Consider the following 18046-nt stretch of genomic DNA (forward strand, 5'->3'; position numbering starts at 1 on the left):
TTCAGTTCTGCTCCCATTTGACACACACCAGCTTCCTGGCCCAGGGGCCCGTCTGTCTCCTAATTCACAGGGGAGGACACCGAAGACCCTCACCCAGGTTGGGGGGAGGGCCTCCAGGAGTGAACAGCGAGTGCTGGGGACCCCAAGCCCTGCCCAGCATGGGCGCCTGGGCCATTGCCCCTCAGCCTGTCTCACGCATGGCCCCAGCTGGCCCCCGGGGTCTCCTCCGTAACTGGCCAGAGCCAGCAGCCTTTAGGGTGATGCCACAGTGGGCGCCAGCCTCTCAAGGGACCCAGGCCACCTTCTGGGGGCCAGCCTCGCTCTGCCATTTCCATCTCTGGGACTCTGGGCACGTGCGTGACCCTGCTTCCCTGGGTGCCACCTCCATTTCCCTCCTGTGAAGTAGGGGGTGTACCGTGACCCCCCTCCAGGTGGTGGGAGGTCAGGGGTCAGGGTGGGCAGTGCCAGCATGAGGCCCCCCGGCATGAGGCGCAGTGGTGTCACCGTGCCCTGCCCCTTGAGCCTCCAGCCCAGCAGCTCCACGCTGCCCCACTCACATGCTAAATACAAGACCATACATGGTCACAGAAGAGCCTGGGCTACCTCTGACCCTCTGGGCCAGTCCCAGGGCTCGGGTTGGGGCCCACATCACAGCCCTGGGCCCCAGGAGAGGGACCCAACCAGTTCTCGTGATGACACAGAGAGACTCCCCTCCATTACCACTCTTCTGGTCTGAGAATGGAGTGTTTGGGAATGTCCTGACCTGGGCCACCCCCGCCCTCTGGGGGATGTTCTCTGGGCAGCCATCAGACTGCCTGTAGCTGAATCCAGTCAGTGTCCGAGAGCCCCGGGCCTGGGGGACACTGGTCCCTGCCCCCTGCACACTGACTGACAAAGTGAAGCCCACAGAAGCTGGGGCCTGGCAGGGCTGCTCCCCAAAGGTCCCTGGTCGTGCCTGGAATCGAGTGGGCCTTGCACGTGACCCTGGAGCCAGCCACATTCCTGGTGCCGTGGGCAGTCTGGAAATGCCCCGGGTGTGGAATTGTCCCCGCCCACCTATCATCCCCATCTGAGCCTGTCCACTGGGCAGGGGAGCACCCTAGGGTCCAGGTGAAGGAGCCCCAGACACACCATTTCTGCTGCCTGAGCACCACGGGGCCAGTGGCCTTCCTGCCAATGAGGCCTCCTAGGGCCTTGGTGCCTACCGTGAGGGCAGGGGTGCGGCCTCCTTGGTTGCTATGACGACCGATACAGGGGTGGGTGTAAGAGGCGCTTGGCACAGGGGACGCCTGTGGGGAGCGGGAGGCCTGGCGAGATGAGAGATTGCCAGCACAGCGGGTCCCCCGGGCATCAGCAGGCGAGTCCTCTGTCGGGAGGTGGAGACACGGAGCAAGGGCCACCGCCTGCCCCCCCCTCTCTGGGCCGCGGGTGCCCTGTAGGCCCCGGGCTCACAGCCGTCTCCTCCCGCCCGCAGTTGAGCAAGATGTCGGTGAAGGAGGGCGCGCAGCGCAAGTGGGCGGCGCTGAAGGAGAAGCTGGGGCCGCAGGACTCGGACCCCACGGAAGCCAACCTGGAGAGCGCCGAGCCCGAGCTCTGCATCCGGCTGCTGCAGGTGCCCTCCGTGGTCAACTACTCGGGGCTGCGCAAGCGGCTGGAGGGCAGCGACGGCGGCTGGATGGTGCAGTTCCTGGAGCAGAGCGGCCTGGACCTGCTCCTGGAGGCCCTGGCGCGCCTGTCGGGCCGCGGCGTGGCTCGCATCGCCGACGCCCTGCTGCAGCTCACGTGCGTCAGCTGCGTGCGCGCCGTAATGAACTCCCAGGAGGGTATCCGGTACATTCTCAGCAACCAGGCCTACGTGCGCCAGCTCTCCCTGGGTGAGGCCCGGGCACGCGCGCAGGGTGGGACGGGCGGGCCGCCCACTCTGAAGCCGGGACACTGCAGCGTGATCCTCCGCCAGCTGCACCTGGTCACCCGCTCTGCTCTGTGACTTCCCCTGCGTTTCCGCGCAGCCCGGTGCTAGTCCAGGCTCTGCCCCAGCCTGAGGTTTCTCTGGCCTTGAGGGCCCGGTCCACACCGTGGCAGTCGGAGTCAACTGGATCAGAAACATGTCCATCTGAGGGGGGGCCCCTCCACTCCGCCTGGTTTCCAGCTCCTCAGGTCTGGGCCACCCGCTGGCATCATTCTCCACCCCCACCCCCGCCTCTGCACTGGCCTCCTGGGGGCGCCTCCTCCCCACTCAGGCTGTGGTGCCCATGTGTGCCTGCCGAGTCCTGCTCACCCTCTGAGCTCTGGCTCACTCACCTATTTCAGGGAGTCTCCCCAGGCTGTGGCCAGACGTAGTCCCCAACCTGGGGGAGACCCCAGGTGGCCCTTGGTGGACAGTGGTCACTGCATGCTCTGCCCGCCAGGCTGTGCTGCCCCCACTGATGCGTGGGGTTCCAGGGCAGGCAGGGCCCAGGTGGGCGAGTGAACCAGAAACCACCCAGCTCACGCCCAGCCGTTGCCGTCTGCAGAGTCCTTAGTGCCTTAGTCTCAGCAAGGTCAGCCAGGAGACACCCCCAGAGCTCCCCCAGCTCCGGGAGTGCGGTGGGAGACAGGGGCCACGGGGACAAGGCGGCTTCGTGGGCTGTGAGTCGCAAACACGGTTGCTCTAAGTTTGGAGAAAATATGGGCTCAGTGCTGGGAGCAGTGCCAGTGTGGGCCTTGGGCCCAGAGCCCGCAACTTAGACCTGAGGGCTGTTGGGAGTAGAACCCCAGTGACTGGGGCCGCGCCTGCCTCCACACCCCTTCCGGGGGTCCTGGGGGCAGCCAGCATGTCCAGAGACCAGTGCCTGATGTGGGCAGTGGGCCCTGGTCTCTGCCAGCCCAGCAGGTTGGCAGCTGCAGGGTGGGAGCCTGGGCCCGGCAGCGGATGCAGGCATGGGGAGGGCAGGACCCAGAGGAGGGGGCCCCGAGCCCCTCTGAGAGGCCCCTACCTCTGGCAGCTCTGGACACGTCCAACGTGATGGTCAAGAAGCAGGTGTTTGAGCTGCTGGCCGCCCTGTGCATCTACTCGCCCGAGGGCCACGCCCTGACCCTGGACGCCTTGGACCATTACAAGGTGAGACACATGTGGTGGAGGCCGGGCCGGAGCCTGGAGGCACGCTGACCCCTGCCTGCCCTCCCCACCCCGCAGACAGTGTGTGGCCAGCAGTACCGCTTCAGCGTCATCATGAGCGAGCTCTCGGACAGCGACAACGTGCCCTACGTGGCCACCCTGCTCAGCGTGGTCAATGCCATCATCCTCGGCCCCGAGGACGTCCGCGCCCGCGCCCAGCTGCGCAGCGAGTTCATCGGTAACCTTGACCTCTGCGCCGGGCCCTGGCCACCTGGCCCGCGCTGCCCGCTTCGGGGACGATGCCTCTCGCCCCTCTCCAGGGCCCTGGGGCGGGCTCTGCTTGGGCCTGGGAAGCCTCCTGCCCTCCTGCTCCCTTCAGTGGACGCAGGGCCTCAGGACCCCTGGACGGTAGCGCTGGAGGGATCCCGGTGCAAGGCTGCCGCGTGGAGGGAGGCAGGCCGGCTGGCTGACGTCCAGGCCTGGCCCTGCTGGCGTGACTGTTCCCCGGGCACCACGTGTGTCCAATGAGATCTTTCCAGAGCCCCATGCCTCCAGCGACCCGAGGGAGCGGGTTCCCCTCCTGCCCCACAAGCTGGGCACTGTGGGTGGTGGGAGTGAGTCCGGGGAAAGGGCGGAGGGGAAGGCGTCCCACGTGCCGGTAATTTGCTTGCCCCTTCCCAGGGCTGCAGCTGCTGGACGTCCTGACACGGCTTCGGTGAGTCCCCACGCACCTCCCCCCCACCCGGCTCCCAATTAGCACCTTCAGGAGGGCCGAGAGGGGGCCTCCCAGAGTAGCCCTGACAGGCCCCCCATCCTGGGGCCAGGCCCAGGGAGGACCCAGCCTGCCATCCCTAGCTGGACAGGCCATTCTGTGGAATTTCCCCCAGCGGCCAGCAGCTGCCCCAGAACCAGGGTCCCCAAGTTTAATACAGGATGTGCAGTTAAACTGAAGTGTACGCAGACTGTTCCATCAGTGTGTGGCCCAGATATCACACGGGACACACTTAGACTGTTTATCAGTCGATGTTTAAAGAAGCCGGTGTAGCTGAGAACCCCATCCTGGTCCTAACCAGGACCACGCTCCCCCCAGGGAGAGGGCGGGGGGGCCACCCCATGAGGAGGCTCCCAGCTGATGTGACTGGGGCTGAACTGGCCTTAGCGGAGAGAGGCCTGCTGGATGTGAGGACTGGTCAGGGCTGGCTTTGGTGGACACAGCACCCCAGCTCAGGCCAGCGCTGAGGCTCGGTGGGCCCCACAGAGGCCTTGGTGCTCCCCTGCCCTCCGCCTCACGCCCCAAGCAGCACAGCCATGCCGTCTCTCCCTGCAAGTGTGAGAACTCACGCTTTCTGTCCCAGGGGGCGTGGAGCTGACCCAGAAGCCCACCCCACAGATCACCGCGCCTCCCGGCCCTGCTGTGGGAACCTCAGGCCCTGCCCAGGGTGGTCTGCGTGTTTGTCCAGGGAGGGGCAGCTGGCATGGGGGGCAGCCAGCTGAACTCCCCGGCCCCCTCCCCTCCCCGACCCCAGAGACCTGGAGGATGGGGACCTGCTGATCCAGCTCGAGGCCTTCAGGGAGGCCAAGGCCGAGGACGAGGAGGAGCTGCTGCGGGCCTTCGGCGGCATCGACGTCAACAGCCACCAGGAGGTCTTCTCCGCGCTCTTCCACAAGGTGCATGCGGCGGGCAGCGCCTCCCAGGACTCGGGGGGGGGGGGGGGGGCCCAGGGCTCAGAAGGGGCCGAGGGCCTGCCCCGCTCATACCCCGCCCTGCTGGGCCTCAGGCAGCTCGAGAGCCACACCCCGAGCCCGCAGGGGTGGGGGACTGGAGAGGCGGAGCCTGGGGCGGGAACCCAGCAGGACAGGGTGGCTGCGTGGTCCTGGGCCTAGCAGCCCGGCCACTGTGGGGTGGTCCCAGGGGATGCTGGGACAGTGAGAGGCTGAGACAGAGCTGAGTTCCAGTCCAGCCCAGGCCCCATCTTCATTGAACCCGGCAGCTCTCAGCCAGGGGCCGGGGTCCGCAGAGGCCGTCCAGAAACAGCTGGAGACACTGGGGCCGTCACCCTGGGCAGGGGCACTTCCAGTGGGCGGGGACCAGGGGCGCTGCTGACGCCCCACAGGGCACAGGCAGCCCCACCGCGCTGACCCGGCCCTGATGTCACCAGTGTGCCCATCGGGGAGCCCTAACTCAGGCTCATTCCCGGGGCTCCCCTTGCAGCTCAGCTGGTAAAGACTCCGCCTGCAATGCAGAAGACTTGGGTTCAGTTCCTGGGTGGGGAAGATCCCCTGGAGAAGGGCATGGCAACACACTCCAGTATTGCCTAGGAAATGCCCATGGACAGAGGAGCCTGGCAGGGCCTACAGTCCATGGGGTTGCAAAGAGTTGGACACGACCGAGCGACTACACCACCACCACCTGGGGTGTAGGGACCCTCGCGGGGAGGCCGGCGGGTGACGCCCGGGCGGTGACGCCCACCGACCCGCACCCCTCGCCTGCCCCCAGGTGAGCTGCTCCCCGGCGTCTGCCCACCTGCTCTCGGTGCTGCAGGGCCTCCTGCACCTGGAGCCCAACCTCCGCTCCAGCCAGCTGCTCTGGGAGGCCCTGGAGAGCCTGGTGAACCGGGCGGTGCTCCTGGCCACGGACGGTGAGCCTGCGGGGCTGGGGGAGGAGCAGCAAGCCCGCCGCCCCAGCCTGCGCCCCCCTCCCGGACCCCAGGCGGGTGGGCAGACGGGGTTCTCGGCCTGCGGGTGGAGGAGGCCAGCCTTGGCCCCTGACCCCATCCTGAGCCCGGGCGTCCCCACCCCAGGCCAAGAGTGCAGCCTGGAGGAGATGGTTGAACGCCTCCTGTCCATCAAGGGGCGGCCCCGCCCCCGCTCCCTGGACAAGGCCCACAAGAGCACCCAGGCCGACCTTGGCCAGAGCGAAAGGGGCAGCTCCCCGCAAAACTCTGGCGCCCCGACAGCAGACCTGGGTGGCCAGCAGCCAGCCGCGGCCCTCGGCAGCCCTCTCGTCGCCAGCAACCGGGGCGAGCGCGGGCCTGCACCGCAGCCAACAGCCCCAGAGCAGCTGGAGCGACCCCCGCCCCCGCCGGCGCCCCCGCTCCCTGGCCCCACGACCGCGCCCCCTCCACCGCCCCCTCCGCCACCTCCCCCTCCGCCGCCGCCCCCGCCCCTGCCGAGCATGAGGGCTGCATTCCCCTCGCCCCCGCCGCCCCCGCCACCCCCACTGCCTAACTCTGCTGGGGCCATACCGCCCCCACCTCCCCTCCCGGGCCTGGGGGGCCCGCCCCCGCCGCCGCCCCTGCCCTGCGTCTCCGGGCCCCCTGCCGTGGGCGACGTGGAGGAGATCATCGTGGCCCAGGTGGACAGCGGCCTGGGCTCGGCCTGGGTCCCCCGCCACCGGCGCGTGAACCCTCCCACCCTGCGCATGAAGAAGTTGAACTGGCAGAAGCTGCCATCCAGTGTGGCCCGCGGTGAGGCCCAGCCCACACGGCTTCCCTCCCGAGGCAGGGGGCGGGGACAGGTCAGGGGTCCCCCTCCGGCCCCTGTGCTCCCACACGCCCCCTGGAGGCTGCGGGTCTCTGCTGCTGGGGCCCTGCACTGCGCGGGCCCAGGGGCTGGGCGTGCTGATGCCAAGAGGTCAAAGCCAAGGGTGGCTAGAGGCCAGGTCGCCGGCCAGCCTGGACACAGGGCCCTGGGCACCCGCACGCACGTACACAGCATGGCATCAGCTGGAGGGCTTCTGTGGCTGGGCATTTATCAAGTGCCTGCTGTATGCTTGCCTTGGGCTGGGCCCCAGGCAGGGCACCCCTACCAGCCCTCCAGGCCTGCACCACCTGCCCCTGGACTTGGGGGGCAGGCGTGAGCCTGACTGGAGGCCCCTCACCCACAGAGCACAGCTCCATGTGGGCGACGTTGAGCAGCCCCGACGCCGAGGTGGTGGAGCCCGACTTCTCCAGCATCGAGCGGCTCTTCTCCTTCCCCACGGCCAAACCCAAGGAGCAGGCGGTGGCCCCGGCCAGGAAGGAGCCCAAGGAGGTAGGGATGGGGCCGGGGCTCGGACAGGGCTCTGTAGCCGCCCTCCAGGTACTGACGGGCTGGGGCTGTTTTGCAGATCACTTTTCTGGACTCCAAGAAGAGCCTGAACCTCAACATCTTCCTAAAGCAGTTTAAATGGTGAGCATCCAGGATCTCGATGGGTCAGAAGCCCTGCCTCTGCCGTGGCCCATCTTGGGCTCAGCAGTGCCCTCTGCAGGCCTCCCTGGGAAGTGCACACCCCATCCCTGGGACTGCAGTCAGATAATAGCGGCAAAGGATTCCTGCTGGGGGCCCTGGAGACCACCAGTCCCGCCTCCCTGGGGAATATGAGACCCAGAGAATGGCAGGGACCCCCTAAAGCCACAGACGAGTGGTGGCTGCGGCAGGCTGAGGACCTCGCCCTGCCTCCCTGCCCTGAGTGCTTCTTAGCTGCAGGTGCCCTGCCCGGGAGCTCACTGGGTCCCGCTCAGCCTTCACCCTTTGTCCTGAGCAGCCCCCTGGAAGGAGGAGGCAGGGGGCGGTCTGGCAGCTGGGGAGTGCGTCATTCCGCCGCGACCTGGGCAGGTGGCCCGCCTTCTCTGTGCCCTGAGACTCCCTAGGTGGAGGGAGAAAGCTTGCTGTGACCGGCGTGGGGCTGTGGGCCCAGGGCCATCCCAGGCAGGCAGGGTCCCAGGAGGCCAAGGGCTGTGGCTCATGCTGTCCTCGGCCACCCCCACCCTCTCGCCCCTCCAGCTCCAACGAGGAGGTCACTGCCATGATCCGGGCGGGGGACAGCACCAAGTTTGACGTGGAGGTCCTCAAGCAGCTCCTCAAGCTCCTTCCGGAGAAGCACGAGGTGAGTGAGCAGGGCAGCAGGTGAGCCCGGGCCCCTCCTGCAGAGCTACGCCTGTGAGTGGGCTGCAGCGAGCATGTGTGGGTGCCTCCCGCAGATTGAGAACCTGCGCTCCTTCACGGAGGATCAGGCCAGGCTCGCCAGCGCCGACCAGTTCTACCTCCTCCTGCTGAGCATCCCCTGGTGAGCCGGCAGCCCCGGGGGTGGACGGGAGCTGGGCCTGGGCTGTGCAGACCCCTGTCTGGGGTTCCGTGAAGGCTGGGGGCTGACAACTCTGGTGCAGCCCCCAGCCTTGGGTCCCTCCAAGGGGCCCTGTGGGGTCCAGCCCTTCCTCCAGGCCAGGGACATCGTGGGGGTGGGTGGTGGGCAGGGCTCCATGGCCTCCTGCAGGCCAGCCCAGGCCCTCCTGGGTGACCACTCTGCTCTAGGAGGGGACTGTCCCACAGAGGGCGACCGCCCTTGTCCTCAGCACCTGCGGGCTTGTCCAAAGTGCTTTTGCTGAGCTCTCTCAGTCCTGCCGGATCCCATCTGGGGCCTGGCTTGGGAATGTGCTTGTTGAACCAGGCCAGGCCATGAGACCCCTGGCAGCTCCGAGCTGAGAGGACCCTGCGGGCCCCAGGCAGGTGGATGGGGGCCACTGGAGCCTGAACTCCTGCTCTGCCGCCCCAGCTACCAGCTTCGGATCGAGTGCATGCTGCTGTGTGAGGGCACGGCCGTCGTGTTGGACATGGTGCGGCCTAAGGCCCAGCTGCTGCTCGCCGCCTGTGAGAGTGAGTGCAGCTGCGGGGCTGGGCGGGCTGGCCCTGGACGGCACCTGTGGGTGCCTAGCTTCCCCTCCCCACAGAACACCGCCCGGTCCTGAGGGCTGTGCCACGCGTGCACAGTCACGTGTGCACATGCTGTGTGGGCGTGCACACACACACATGCCCACACACATGCTCTCACACATATGTGCATGCATGCGCCCACACGTGCATGCGCTCAGAAACACCCACACGCTCTCACATGTGTGCACACACACACACTCTTGCACACTTGCACACATGCAGACACGTGCATGCACACGGGTGCACACACACATACACGCAGATATGTGTGTATACGTGTGCTATCATATACATACACCGGTGCCCACATGCATGTACACGTGTGCACACGCTCTCTTGGACACATGCAGACACCTGTGCATGCACATGCTCTTGGTACACGTGCACATGCTCTCGCACTCAGGTACACATGCATGCACATACATATACATGCACGTGCTCTCTCACATGCACAGGTGCACACATGCATGCACACGCTTTCACACACGTGCACACACATACCTCTTTCCCTGAGCGAGGAGCCAGGGAGTCACCACAGCTGCGTGGCAGGGACGTGGACAGGCTTGGCCGCCGAGGCACAGCCCAGTTCTGCTGGGCATGCACCCAGGGATATCCCTGTCACCTCGCCCACAGAGCCGAGAGCCAAGGTGGCCGCAGGTCCCAGAAGGTCTTCTCAGCATCCTCGCCCACAGAACGGGCACTGGGGTTCAGGGAGCGCTGCTGGCGGCACGCCCCAAGCTTCCTGGGGTCAGGGCTCTGCCGTCCTGCCCCTCCCTCGTGCCCCGTGCCCCTGTCCCACCCTGGGCAGAGCCTGGGGGCCAGGCCGGGGGGCTCACGAAGGGACCTTGTCCCGCAGGCCTGCTCACCAGTCGCCGGCTGCCGGTCTTCTGCCAGCTGATCCTGAAAATCGGGAACTTTCTCAACTACGTGAGTGGACAGCACCCAGCCCGCCACTGCTCCCAGACCCCCGACCCCACCCCTCCAGCAGGCCAAGGGACTCCCTCCCCGCCCTCCCCTCGCAGGGCAGCCACACCGGGGACGCCGATGGATTCAAGATAAGCACACTGCTGAAGCTCACGGAGACCAAGTCCCAGCAGAGCCGGGTCACGCTGCTGCACCACATGCTGGAGGTACCGGCAGGGGGGCGCCTCCTGAGTGCAGCACACGGGTCCAGAGGCCCCGGGGGCCCCGCCCAGCCCCCCAGCTCTCCCCTTTGCAGCACTGCCTCACCCTGCAGCCCCCACCCACTCTGACCAGCCCCTGTCCCGCCCCAACCCCGGGACAGCAAAACCGTGAGAACTGCAGTCAGGCGGGACGTGGACCAGAGCTACCGAGGGTGGGGCTTGCATGGCGGCCCTGGGTGTGTGGCCTCAGTGGGCCTCACTGGACACGTCACGCTGCAGGAAGTGGAGGAGAGCCACCCTGACCTCCTGCAGCTACCCCAGGACCTGGAGCTGCCTGCCCGAGCCGCAGGGTAGGTGCCTCCCCTCCACCGCCCACACCCCAGCCAGTGCAGGTGGGCTCAGCTGGGCTGCTCCCGTGCGGGGCGCCACCCTGGGCCCTGGATCTGCTGCCTGACAGTCATCCCACTTTGGCACAGGACCTTGTGTCCACTGGGGCCTGTCCCTGCGCAACCTAGAGGGAAGGGGAGTGACCCGGCCACGGTCACACCAGGGGCTGGTCTAGCACACCCCCCTCACGAGGCTGACTTTCATGACATGTCCATGCTACCCGCATTGTACAGTCAGGGAAGCTGAGGCCCCGGGAAGCAGGGTCAGGGCTGTGGGGTCGCATGGCCCAGGGGCGGCTCTGGGAGGGCAGGGTCCACACTCAGCACTGGCTAGCCCAGCTCCATGCCACCGTGGAAAGTTCTCTGGTCCTGGGGAGGCTGAGCCTTGCAGAGAGTCAGGCAAGCAGGGCAGGCTGAGCCGACAGGGTCACTGTCCTGACACCACCCGCCCAGCACCTTCTCAGGTGGGCGTCTGAGCCCACACTGCTCAGCCCATCCTAGACCTCTGACATGCCTCTGGCAGCCAGTGTGCTGTCGGGGGCCACTGTCCTTGAGGGTGTGCCGTCCAGGGGCCCCACTGTCCTAGCAAGGCTGGATGGCAGCTTTCGACTGGCACCTTCAGGATCAACCTTGATGCGGTCCACTCGGAGTCCAGCACTAACCTGAAGAAGCTCCTGGAGATGGAGCGGAAGGTGTCCTCCTCCATCCCAGAGGTGCAGGAGCAGTACGCCCACCGCCTCCAGGCGAGCGCTGGGCAAGCACAGCCCTTTCCAGGGTTGGGGTGTCTCCCGGGCCTGGGGTCTATCGTAAAGTGGGAGCGCGAGCCGGGTGGGTGAGCCTGGGGAGGAGAGAGCAAGAGCGAGGGGCCCTGCAGGAGAACAGCCCCTGTTCCTGGCCCCCAGGCGGTTTCCGCAGCTGAGGGGTCTCGCCTGATGTTGGGCTGAAGGGCTCAGCGCCCCGGCCCTCAGAGCCCTGGCGACCACTGCCTGCAGAGCCTGTGCTGGAGGCCGTCCTGCTGTGGCCGAACCCAGCGCTCTAGAGGCTCCCGAGCAGGAGTCTCCTGAGACAGTGGGTGGGGCCCTGGCCCGGCCCCGCCCCCGCCCCCGCCCCCGCCCCTTCGCAGGCCCTGACCCCTCCCACCACAGGCCCCTGACCCCGCCCCGCCCCCTTCCACCGCAGGCCGCCCCCGCCCCCGCCCCCTCCCACCGCAGGCCCCTGGCCCCGCCCCCTCCCACCACAGGCCCCCCCCCCGGTCCCGCCCCCACCCCGCCCTGGCCCCTCCCCTGACCCTTCGCAGGCCCTGACCCCTCCCACCGCAGACCCCTGACCCCCGCCCCCTCCCACCGCAGGCCCCCCCGGCCCCGCCCCCGACCCCTCCCACCGCAGGTCCCTGGCCCCGCCCCTCCCGTCACAGGCCCCTGGCCCCGCCCCCGCCCTGGCCCCGCCCCTTCGCAGGCCCTGACCCCTCCCACCGCAGGCCCCTGGCCCCGCCCCCACCCCGCCCTGGCCCCGCCCCTGACCCTTCGCAGGCCCTGACCCCTCCCACCACAGGCCCCTGGCCCCGCCCCCGCCCTTTCGCAGGCCCTGGCCCCTCCCACCGCAGGCCCCTGGCCCCGCCCCCTGGCCCCCCAGGCCCTGACCCCCACCCCCCGCCTCCCCCTTACATAGGCCAGCATCACAGACTCACAGGCTCTGGAGGAGGTGTTCCAGGCTATCGAGCAGAAGCAGCTGGAGCTGGCTAGTTACCTGTGTGAGGATGCCCAGCAGCTGTCCCTGGAGGACACGCTCAGCACCATGAAAACCTTCCGGGATCTCTTCCTCCGCGCCCTGAAGGTGGGTGGAAGGATGTGTGGTGGGTTTGCAGTCGCCGCTGTCTCCAAGCAGGGCAGGCAGAATTGGGGTGCCGGAGGCCTGGGGTCACGGACTGCGTCCGTCCCACAGGAGAACAAGGATCGGAAGGAGCAGGCGGCCAAGGCTGAGAGGAGGAAGCAGCAGCTGGCGGAGGAGGAGGCCCGCAGGCCGCGGGGCGCGGGCGGCAAGGCAGGTGAGGCGAGCGGGCAGCCGGCGGCTGGGGACCGCCGAGTCTGGGCTGTGGCCTTTCCGCCCTCCTCGAAAGTCGAGGAGCCACCGCCCCTCCCTCTCGGGGGCTCTGGGGACCCTAGGCAGTGTCCCTGAGGGTCTCTGGGCTCCTCAGCCAGGAGAGGAGGCGGGAAGCAGGAAGAGGTGTGTGTCATCGACGCCCTGCTGGCTGACATCAGGAAGGGCTTCCAGCTGCGTAAGACGGCCCGCGGCCGAGGGGACGCAGAGGCAGCCAGCAGGGCACCCACCACCGACCCCCCGAGGAACAAGGCACCTGGTGAGACCCTCCACCACCTCCCGTCACCCTTCCCTTCCCACCATCCTTGCAGCCTAGTGCCTTCCTTCCTCTAGGAAGCCCTCCTTGATTGCACAGGTAAGCCTGCTCCTCTTCCCTGTTGCCCTGAGATAAGGGACACCTCACTCCCATGATCCTTGCACACATCTCTGCTGCAGCAGAGGGTTCCCTGGTTGCTGTGATAGCCATTCGTTTGGCCCCCAGGCGGGCGGAAGAGCTGGGCCAGTGGGCTCGTTGACATATGCCCTGGGGCTCAGAGGGTCTCTGAGGTGGCTGGCAGAGGCGGGATGAGGCCCTGGGGTGGGACCCTCCACTCCTGGCCAGGCTGCCTTGGGGGCTCTGGGGGCAGGAGTGATATATGTCATTGCCGTGGGCCCAGTGTGCCCTGATACCCCACGCTGGGTACAGACCATGGAAACCAGGGCCCAGGCCTGCCTCGTGGGAACCCACTCGATCACCAGGGAAGGCTTCTCAGGGAGGGGGCTTCACAGGACAGGTGGTATTGACTTGGGACATCCTGAGCAGGGCCCTGGGGGTTGGGATCACTCAGGGGGTGGGGCCCGTGCCCTCCACTGACCAGTACTTCATCCACAGCCACCACCAGGGATGCCGTGGGAGGTGCCAGCCCCCCCAGCTCTGAGCCTGGTCTGGACGCTGCAGCCGCCAGGGAGCCCCAGAGCTGGGACCTCGCGGATGCCACTCCCACCAGCCTCCAGCCCACTGGAGACTCATCAGAGACGGGTGGCCCTGGGTCCCTGGAGAGGCGCTCTTCCTGGTACACAGATGCCAGTGATTTCCTGCCCATGGAGGACCCCCAGGGCCCCCAGCCCCCTGCAGGGGCTTGGCCAGTGGTACTGGGAGACGCTCAAGTCCTGAAGCCCCTCGACTTCAGTGACCAGCCCCCCAAAGCCATGGATCTGAAGCCAGACGCTGAGGAGCCCCTGGCCGCGCTGGGTGCCCACCAGGCCGAGGCCAGCAGCACAGATGAGGGCCCGGAGGATGCAGCTGCCCACTGCCGCCACGCCGGCCTCCCCGCTGCAGGCCCTGATGAGGACGGGGACGGGGAGCTCACAGCCCCAGACTCCGCGCTGGACACCTCCCTGGACAGGTCCTTCTCCGAGGATGCGGTGACTGACTCGTCGGGGTCCAGCACCCTCCCCAGGGCTCAGGGCCGGACGTCAAAGGGCACAGGCAAACGGAGGAAGAAACGCCCCTCCAGGAACCAGGAAGGTAACTCAGGCTCCCTGTCCCGCCCCGTCCTGCGGAGCAGGGGTACCGGGTGGGCGAGTAAGCAGGGCTGGGGGCATCGACACGTGGTCCAGGCTCATCCATCCCACGCCGGAGCCTGGACCTCCCCTGAGGCCGGCCGCTGCCCCTGAGAGTGGGCAATCCCCGGCCCGCCCCTCCGGCCTCCCCGCAGAGGAGGCAGCAGGGTCCCTGCACTGGGAGGGCCCCGCCTGGCAGCTGCGCCCCTAGCCCAGTACCTCTGCCTGGTGATGCCAACCCCAGCTGGGCGCAGCGGGGGGCCTGGGGCACGGCTGCGCTTCAGCTCAGCGTCCATGCGGCCCCAGCCCCGACTCTGAGCCCAGGGTCGCTTGTGAGGGACGAGCTGTTGAGCGCATTTCTTTTATTTGGAAGCAGAGGTTGCCCCCGACCCTGACGATAATAAAACAAAAAGGCTCTGTGTGACCCAGTGAGGTAGGTACCCGCCTGGCGCTCAGCACTAACTGTAGGCAGGGCCAGGCCCGCGCCGGCCCTGCTGAACACTAATCGCTTCCCCCAGCCCTCCCCGGGACCCTCCTGGCACCCGGCTTCCCCTCCCGCCCTCTCGGAGCCTCGCTTAGCTGCCTTCTCGTCTCTTCCTGGGGCAGATGGGGCCTCCGCTGCCTGCAGACAGGTGAACGGGGCTCCAGGGCGCTGAGGGCGGGAGAGAGGCCCTCCTGCCTGAGCAGCTGGCTCACTCCCACCCCCAGGGCCTCCCCTTTCCCCGAGTCTGTCCTCAGGGCACCCTCCTCTGGCCCTGGTGCGAGCCACACGCAATCCCAGGGAGCCAGCGAAGGGCAGGCAGGCTGCCCGCCCCTGCAGGGGTGCTCAGGCCTCCCTTCTAGTGGGGAGGAGACCTAGGGAGGGGCCTGTAGGCGCCTCCCCGGTGACGGGCTCCGGGCCTCCCAGAACCCCTGAAGGTGGGCGGGCCAGCTGGGGTCTTTGACAGAGCTCACAGGTGTGACCAGAGCAACAGGCCTGGGCCCTCGCCGCACCCCGGCCTGGGCGGTGGACCATGACCAGACACGGGGACTGGGAGCCCTGCGGGGTCCAGAGCTGCACGAGGGCGGCCCTGGTTCTCCACGCACCTCCTGCCCGCCGGACTCGAGGCGAGGTCTAGCAGGTGCTGGAGGCCGGGGCAGGGGTGTGGTCCGGGGCAGCTCTGGCCACCGGGCACAGCCTTTCCCTCTGCTCCAGGGGTCGCCCCTGGGGGGTTCCCAGCTGGGCTTTCTGCTCTGACACACTCACCTTCACTTTACAGGAGCCCTGCACAGCCCTCAGGGCCAGGATCTGGCCTTGCAGCCCCAGCTGCTGGCCCTGGGTGTGGGGGACCTTGGGGGTCGCTTCTGTGGGTTTGGGGACAGCAGCCACATGTGGCCGCTGTCTGGTGAAGATCACTGAGCCCAACGTGGGGTCTGAGCTCCCTCGAGCTCTGCGCCCCCCGCCCCTGCGGGCCTCTCATCCCTGGGTTAGGAGGGAGGAAGGGCCCCTCCTCTTTGTGTCCCCAGCTTTTTGTTTGGAAAAAAACTTCAAGTTGAAGGAAAATTTGCAAGGAAGTCCCAGTGGACACCATCTACTGTTCACCTTGAAATTTCAAAAACATGCAAAATATAGGAAAATTGCTAACATCTGCTTCCTTTTCCCACCCACACCCCCTCCCCATGCGCCTTCGCAGACCAGTTTGAGCCGTCAGGACACGCTGCCCCTGGGCTCGTCCCTGGCCCCCAGGTCAGAGCCACCCCCCCCCACATACCTGGACGGTGAGCCGGCCTCCCCTGCAGCCTCAGGGCGGCCCCGCGCCTCCGTCTGCCTGTTGTGGCCCTTGCTTTGCTTTTCTGGACCGAGGTCCTGCCAGGACCGCACACCCAGTCCGCCCGTCTCGCGTGACGCTGAAGACACAAGTCACTTTGGGGGCATCCTGTTCGTCCCCCGCCAGGTCCAGACTGCACGGGGGGCAGGACCCACAGCCAGTGACAGGAGTCCTCCCCAGAGCACTGCAGGAGGGGCTCGTGGGCCTGTCTGCCCCGTGCTCAGCAGCACCGACACCAGCTGAGAGGCCAGCCGGCGATTCCGGCGGACCCTCCGCGGCCCGAGCGGGCTTTCGCTCTGGGGTGCGTGAGCAGCCGGTGGGCGAGGCCGGGGGTGGCTCGCGGTCTGCACTGTGGCTTCCGTTCCGTCCTTCCTGCCACGAGCTTCCCTGCTGCCCTCGCCCTGGTGGGCAGTGTCGGGGGCGGGTGGTCTGTGCTCCTGTGGCCGCAGGACAAGAGCCATCAGGCCGCCGCCTCGGGTCCTTTCTTAAGCAGAGCTGCACCCCCTCCATCTGTCCACCCCCGCCGGCTGGGCCCTGCCTGCTGGCTCCTCATGGGGCAGGGCCCCAGCGGGAGTGGCCGACCGTCTGCTTCTGCCCCGGTTGTCCTCATCTGTCTCTTCCGAGCACTGGTGCCCAGGCCCCAAGCTGCCTGGGTCCGTGGGGGCCAGGAGAGCAGGACTTTTGAGGGAAACAGCCAGGCAAGAGCCCCTGGTCTCGGGAGTGTGGAGGGCGCTGGGTGCGCACAGGAGCAGGAATTGGGGGCCTGGGGCGGTGCTGGTGCCCTGAGGATGGAGCAGAAAGACCACAGGAGGCCCCCACCGAGGGGCTGGTGGGGAAGTGGCTGAGCAAGCCCCGGGGAGAGCCGGCGACAGTGGGCCGGAGAGTGTGGCCGGGGTGGGACTCGGGGACAGGACACCGTGGAGAGCCCGCCCGCCCGTCTCAGGCGAGAAGCATGCCTGGCGACCACGGGCCGGACGGGTGGACGGGAGCCAGCCTGCTGGGGGTCAGCTGGCACCTGCCGCCTGGGGGCGCCTCGCTGCTCCAGAGAAAAGGCCTCTGGGGTGGGCACCGTGCCGCGGCCCCTGGCCAGGCTGCTCTGATCACGTCCTCTCCTCTCCCCACAGGCCTCAGGCCCAGGTCCAGAGCCAAGTGAGAGGAGCCATGGCAAGGCTGCTGGGCGAGCTGCTGGGCAGGGCTCCGGGCCAGGCTGGGCCAGCCCCCAGGAAGCCCAGACTCCGTGCCTTACCCGGCCTCACCGCGGCCTCTCGGAGCCTAGGGCCGTTGAGGCCAGGACCCCCTGGCGCCCTCTGGCCTGCCTGCACGCCCCTGCGCTCGTGGTTTGCTTCCTAAATGCCGCTGCCCAGCCCCGACCCACACGGCATGCACCACCCAGGGCGGGCGGGCCAAGTGGCTGCATCCGGGGCACCCCGAGCTTGTGACCTGGCTCCCAGATTACCCTGGGGATAGGCCCTCACAGACCTCCCCGCCGAAGCGACGGAGCCAGGGAGGACCGGAGCCCCCACTCCACAGCTCTGCCCCCAACTCACTCAGCTGGGCTGAAGCAGTCGTCTTTTAACTGAAATGGGATGCTTTGTGGGTTTCTACTCTTTTGTGTGGCCGAGCTGGGGACAGGTAGGTGGGTGAGAGGACCCAGGGCCTTTGGGTAGAGGCAGGCTGTCTGGCCGTGCACGGGAGAGCCAGGGCCCCTCTACTCAGAAGAGGGGGAACCCCGTGGGATCGGCACCCATCCCCGCACCTCCAGCCCTGAGGTGGGGAGGGGGCTGCCCTTGGGGTCCCTTCGTCAACAAGACACCCGGCCTGCAACTGCTGCCCCCTCCTCCAGGCCCCACTGGGCTGAGGGGAGGCCAGGATCCAGGCTGAGGGGCCAGAGGGGCTGCCATCTCTCCTCACTGACCTGTGGGCCCCTTGCACTGCCCCCACCCTATGTGTGTGTGCTACCAAGACTGGAGAAACTTTGGCCAATAAAGAACAAGGCTAGCCCAGCAGGGACTATGATGTGTTTCCAACTCATGGATGAATGTGGTGTGATCACAGCAGCTGTGATGATGTGGGTGGATGGGCAGATGATGGACAGATGGGTGGATGGATGGATGATGGACAGATGGATGGGTGGATGGATAGATGGGTGGGTGGGTGGATGATAGATGGGTGGATGGATGGACTGACGGATGGATAACGGGTGGGTGGATGGATGGATAATGGACAGATGGATGGGTGGAAGGATAGATGGGTGGGTGGGTGGATGGATGATAGATGGATGGACAGATGGGTGGATGGATG

At 67.4% G+C, this 18046-nt stretch overlaps 1 protein-coding gene across 1 annotated transcript in view; it reads left to right on the forward strand.

Moving 5' to 3' along the window:
• INF2 (inverted formin 2) overlaps positions 1 to 17693 on the forward strand; it is a 28136-nt gene extending 10443 nt beyond the window's left edge. Inside the window, exons 2-22 of the mRNA XM_068990864.1 lie at positions 1475 to 1874; positions 2985 to 3100; positions 3176 to 3335; positions 3779 to 3812; positions 4624 to 4765; positions 5595 to 5736; positions 5899 to 6564; positions 6984 to 7129; positions 7206 to 7267; positions 7862 to 7964; positions 8059 to 8144; positions 8631 to 8731; positions 9645 to 9715; positions 9811 to 9918; positions 10192 to 10262; positions 10921 to 11041; positions 11967 to 12131; positions 12240 to 12342; positions 12493 to 12676; positions 13277 to 13902; positions 16870 to 17693. Of these exons, the coding sequence (XP_068846965.1) occupies positions 1484 to 1874; positions 2985 to 3100; positions 3176 to 3335; positions 3779 to 3812; positions 4624 to 4765; positions 5595 to 5736; positions 5899 to 6564; positions 6984 to 7129; positions 7206 to 7267; positions 7862 to 7964; positions 8059 to 8144; positions 8631 to 8731; positions 9645 to 9715; positions 9811 to 9918; positions 10192 to 10262; positions 10921 to 11041; positions 11967 to 12131; positions 12240 to 12342; positions 12493 to 12676; positions 13277 to 13902; positions 16870 to 16898 (3627 nt within the window). The 5' untranslated portion in view covers positions 1475 to 1483 and the 3' untranslated portion in view covers positions 16899 to 17693. The remainder of the gene's footprint in view (positions 1 to 1474; positions 1875 to 2984; positions 3101 to 3175; positions 3336 to 3778; positions 3813 to 4623; positions 4766 to 5594; positions 5737 to 5898; positions 6565 to 6983; positions 7130 to 7205; positions 7268 to 7861; positions 7965 to 8058; positions 8145 to 8630; positions 8732 to 9644; positions 9716 to 9810; positions 9919 to 10191; positions 10263 to 10920; positions 11042 to 11966; positions 12132 to 12239; positions 12343 to 12492; positions 12677 to 13276; positions 13903 to 16869) is intronic.
• The last annotated feature ends 353 nt before the right edge of the window (positions 17694 to 18046 follow it).

The sequence above is a fragment of the Capricornis sumatraensis genome, chromosome 19 (genome assembly GCF_032405125.1).
Source record: "Capricornis sumatraensis isolate serow.1 chromosome 19, serow.2, whole genome shotgun sequence".
NCBI classification, from domain to species: Eukaryota; Metazoa; Chordata; class Mammalia; order Artiodactyla; family Bovidae; genus Capricornis; species Capricornis sumatraensis.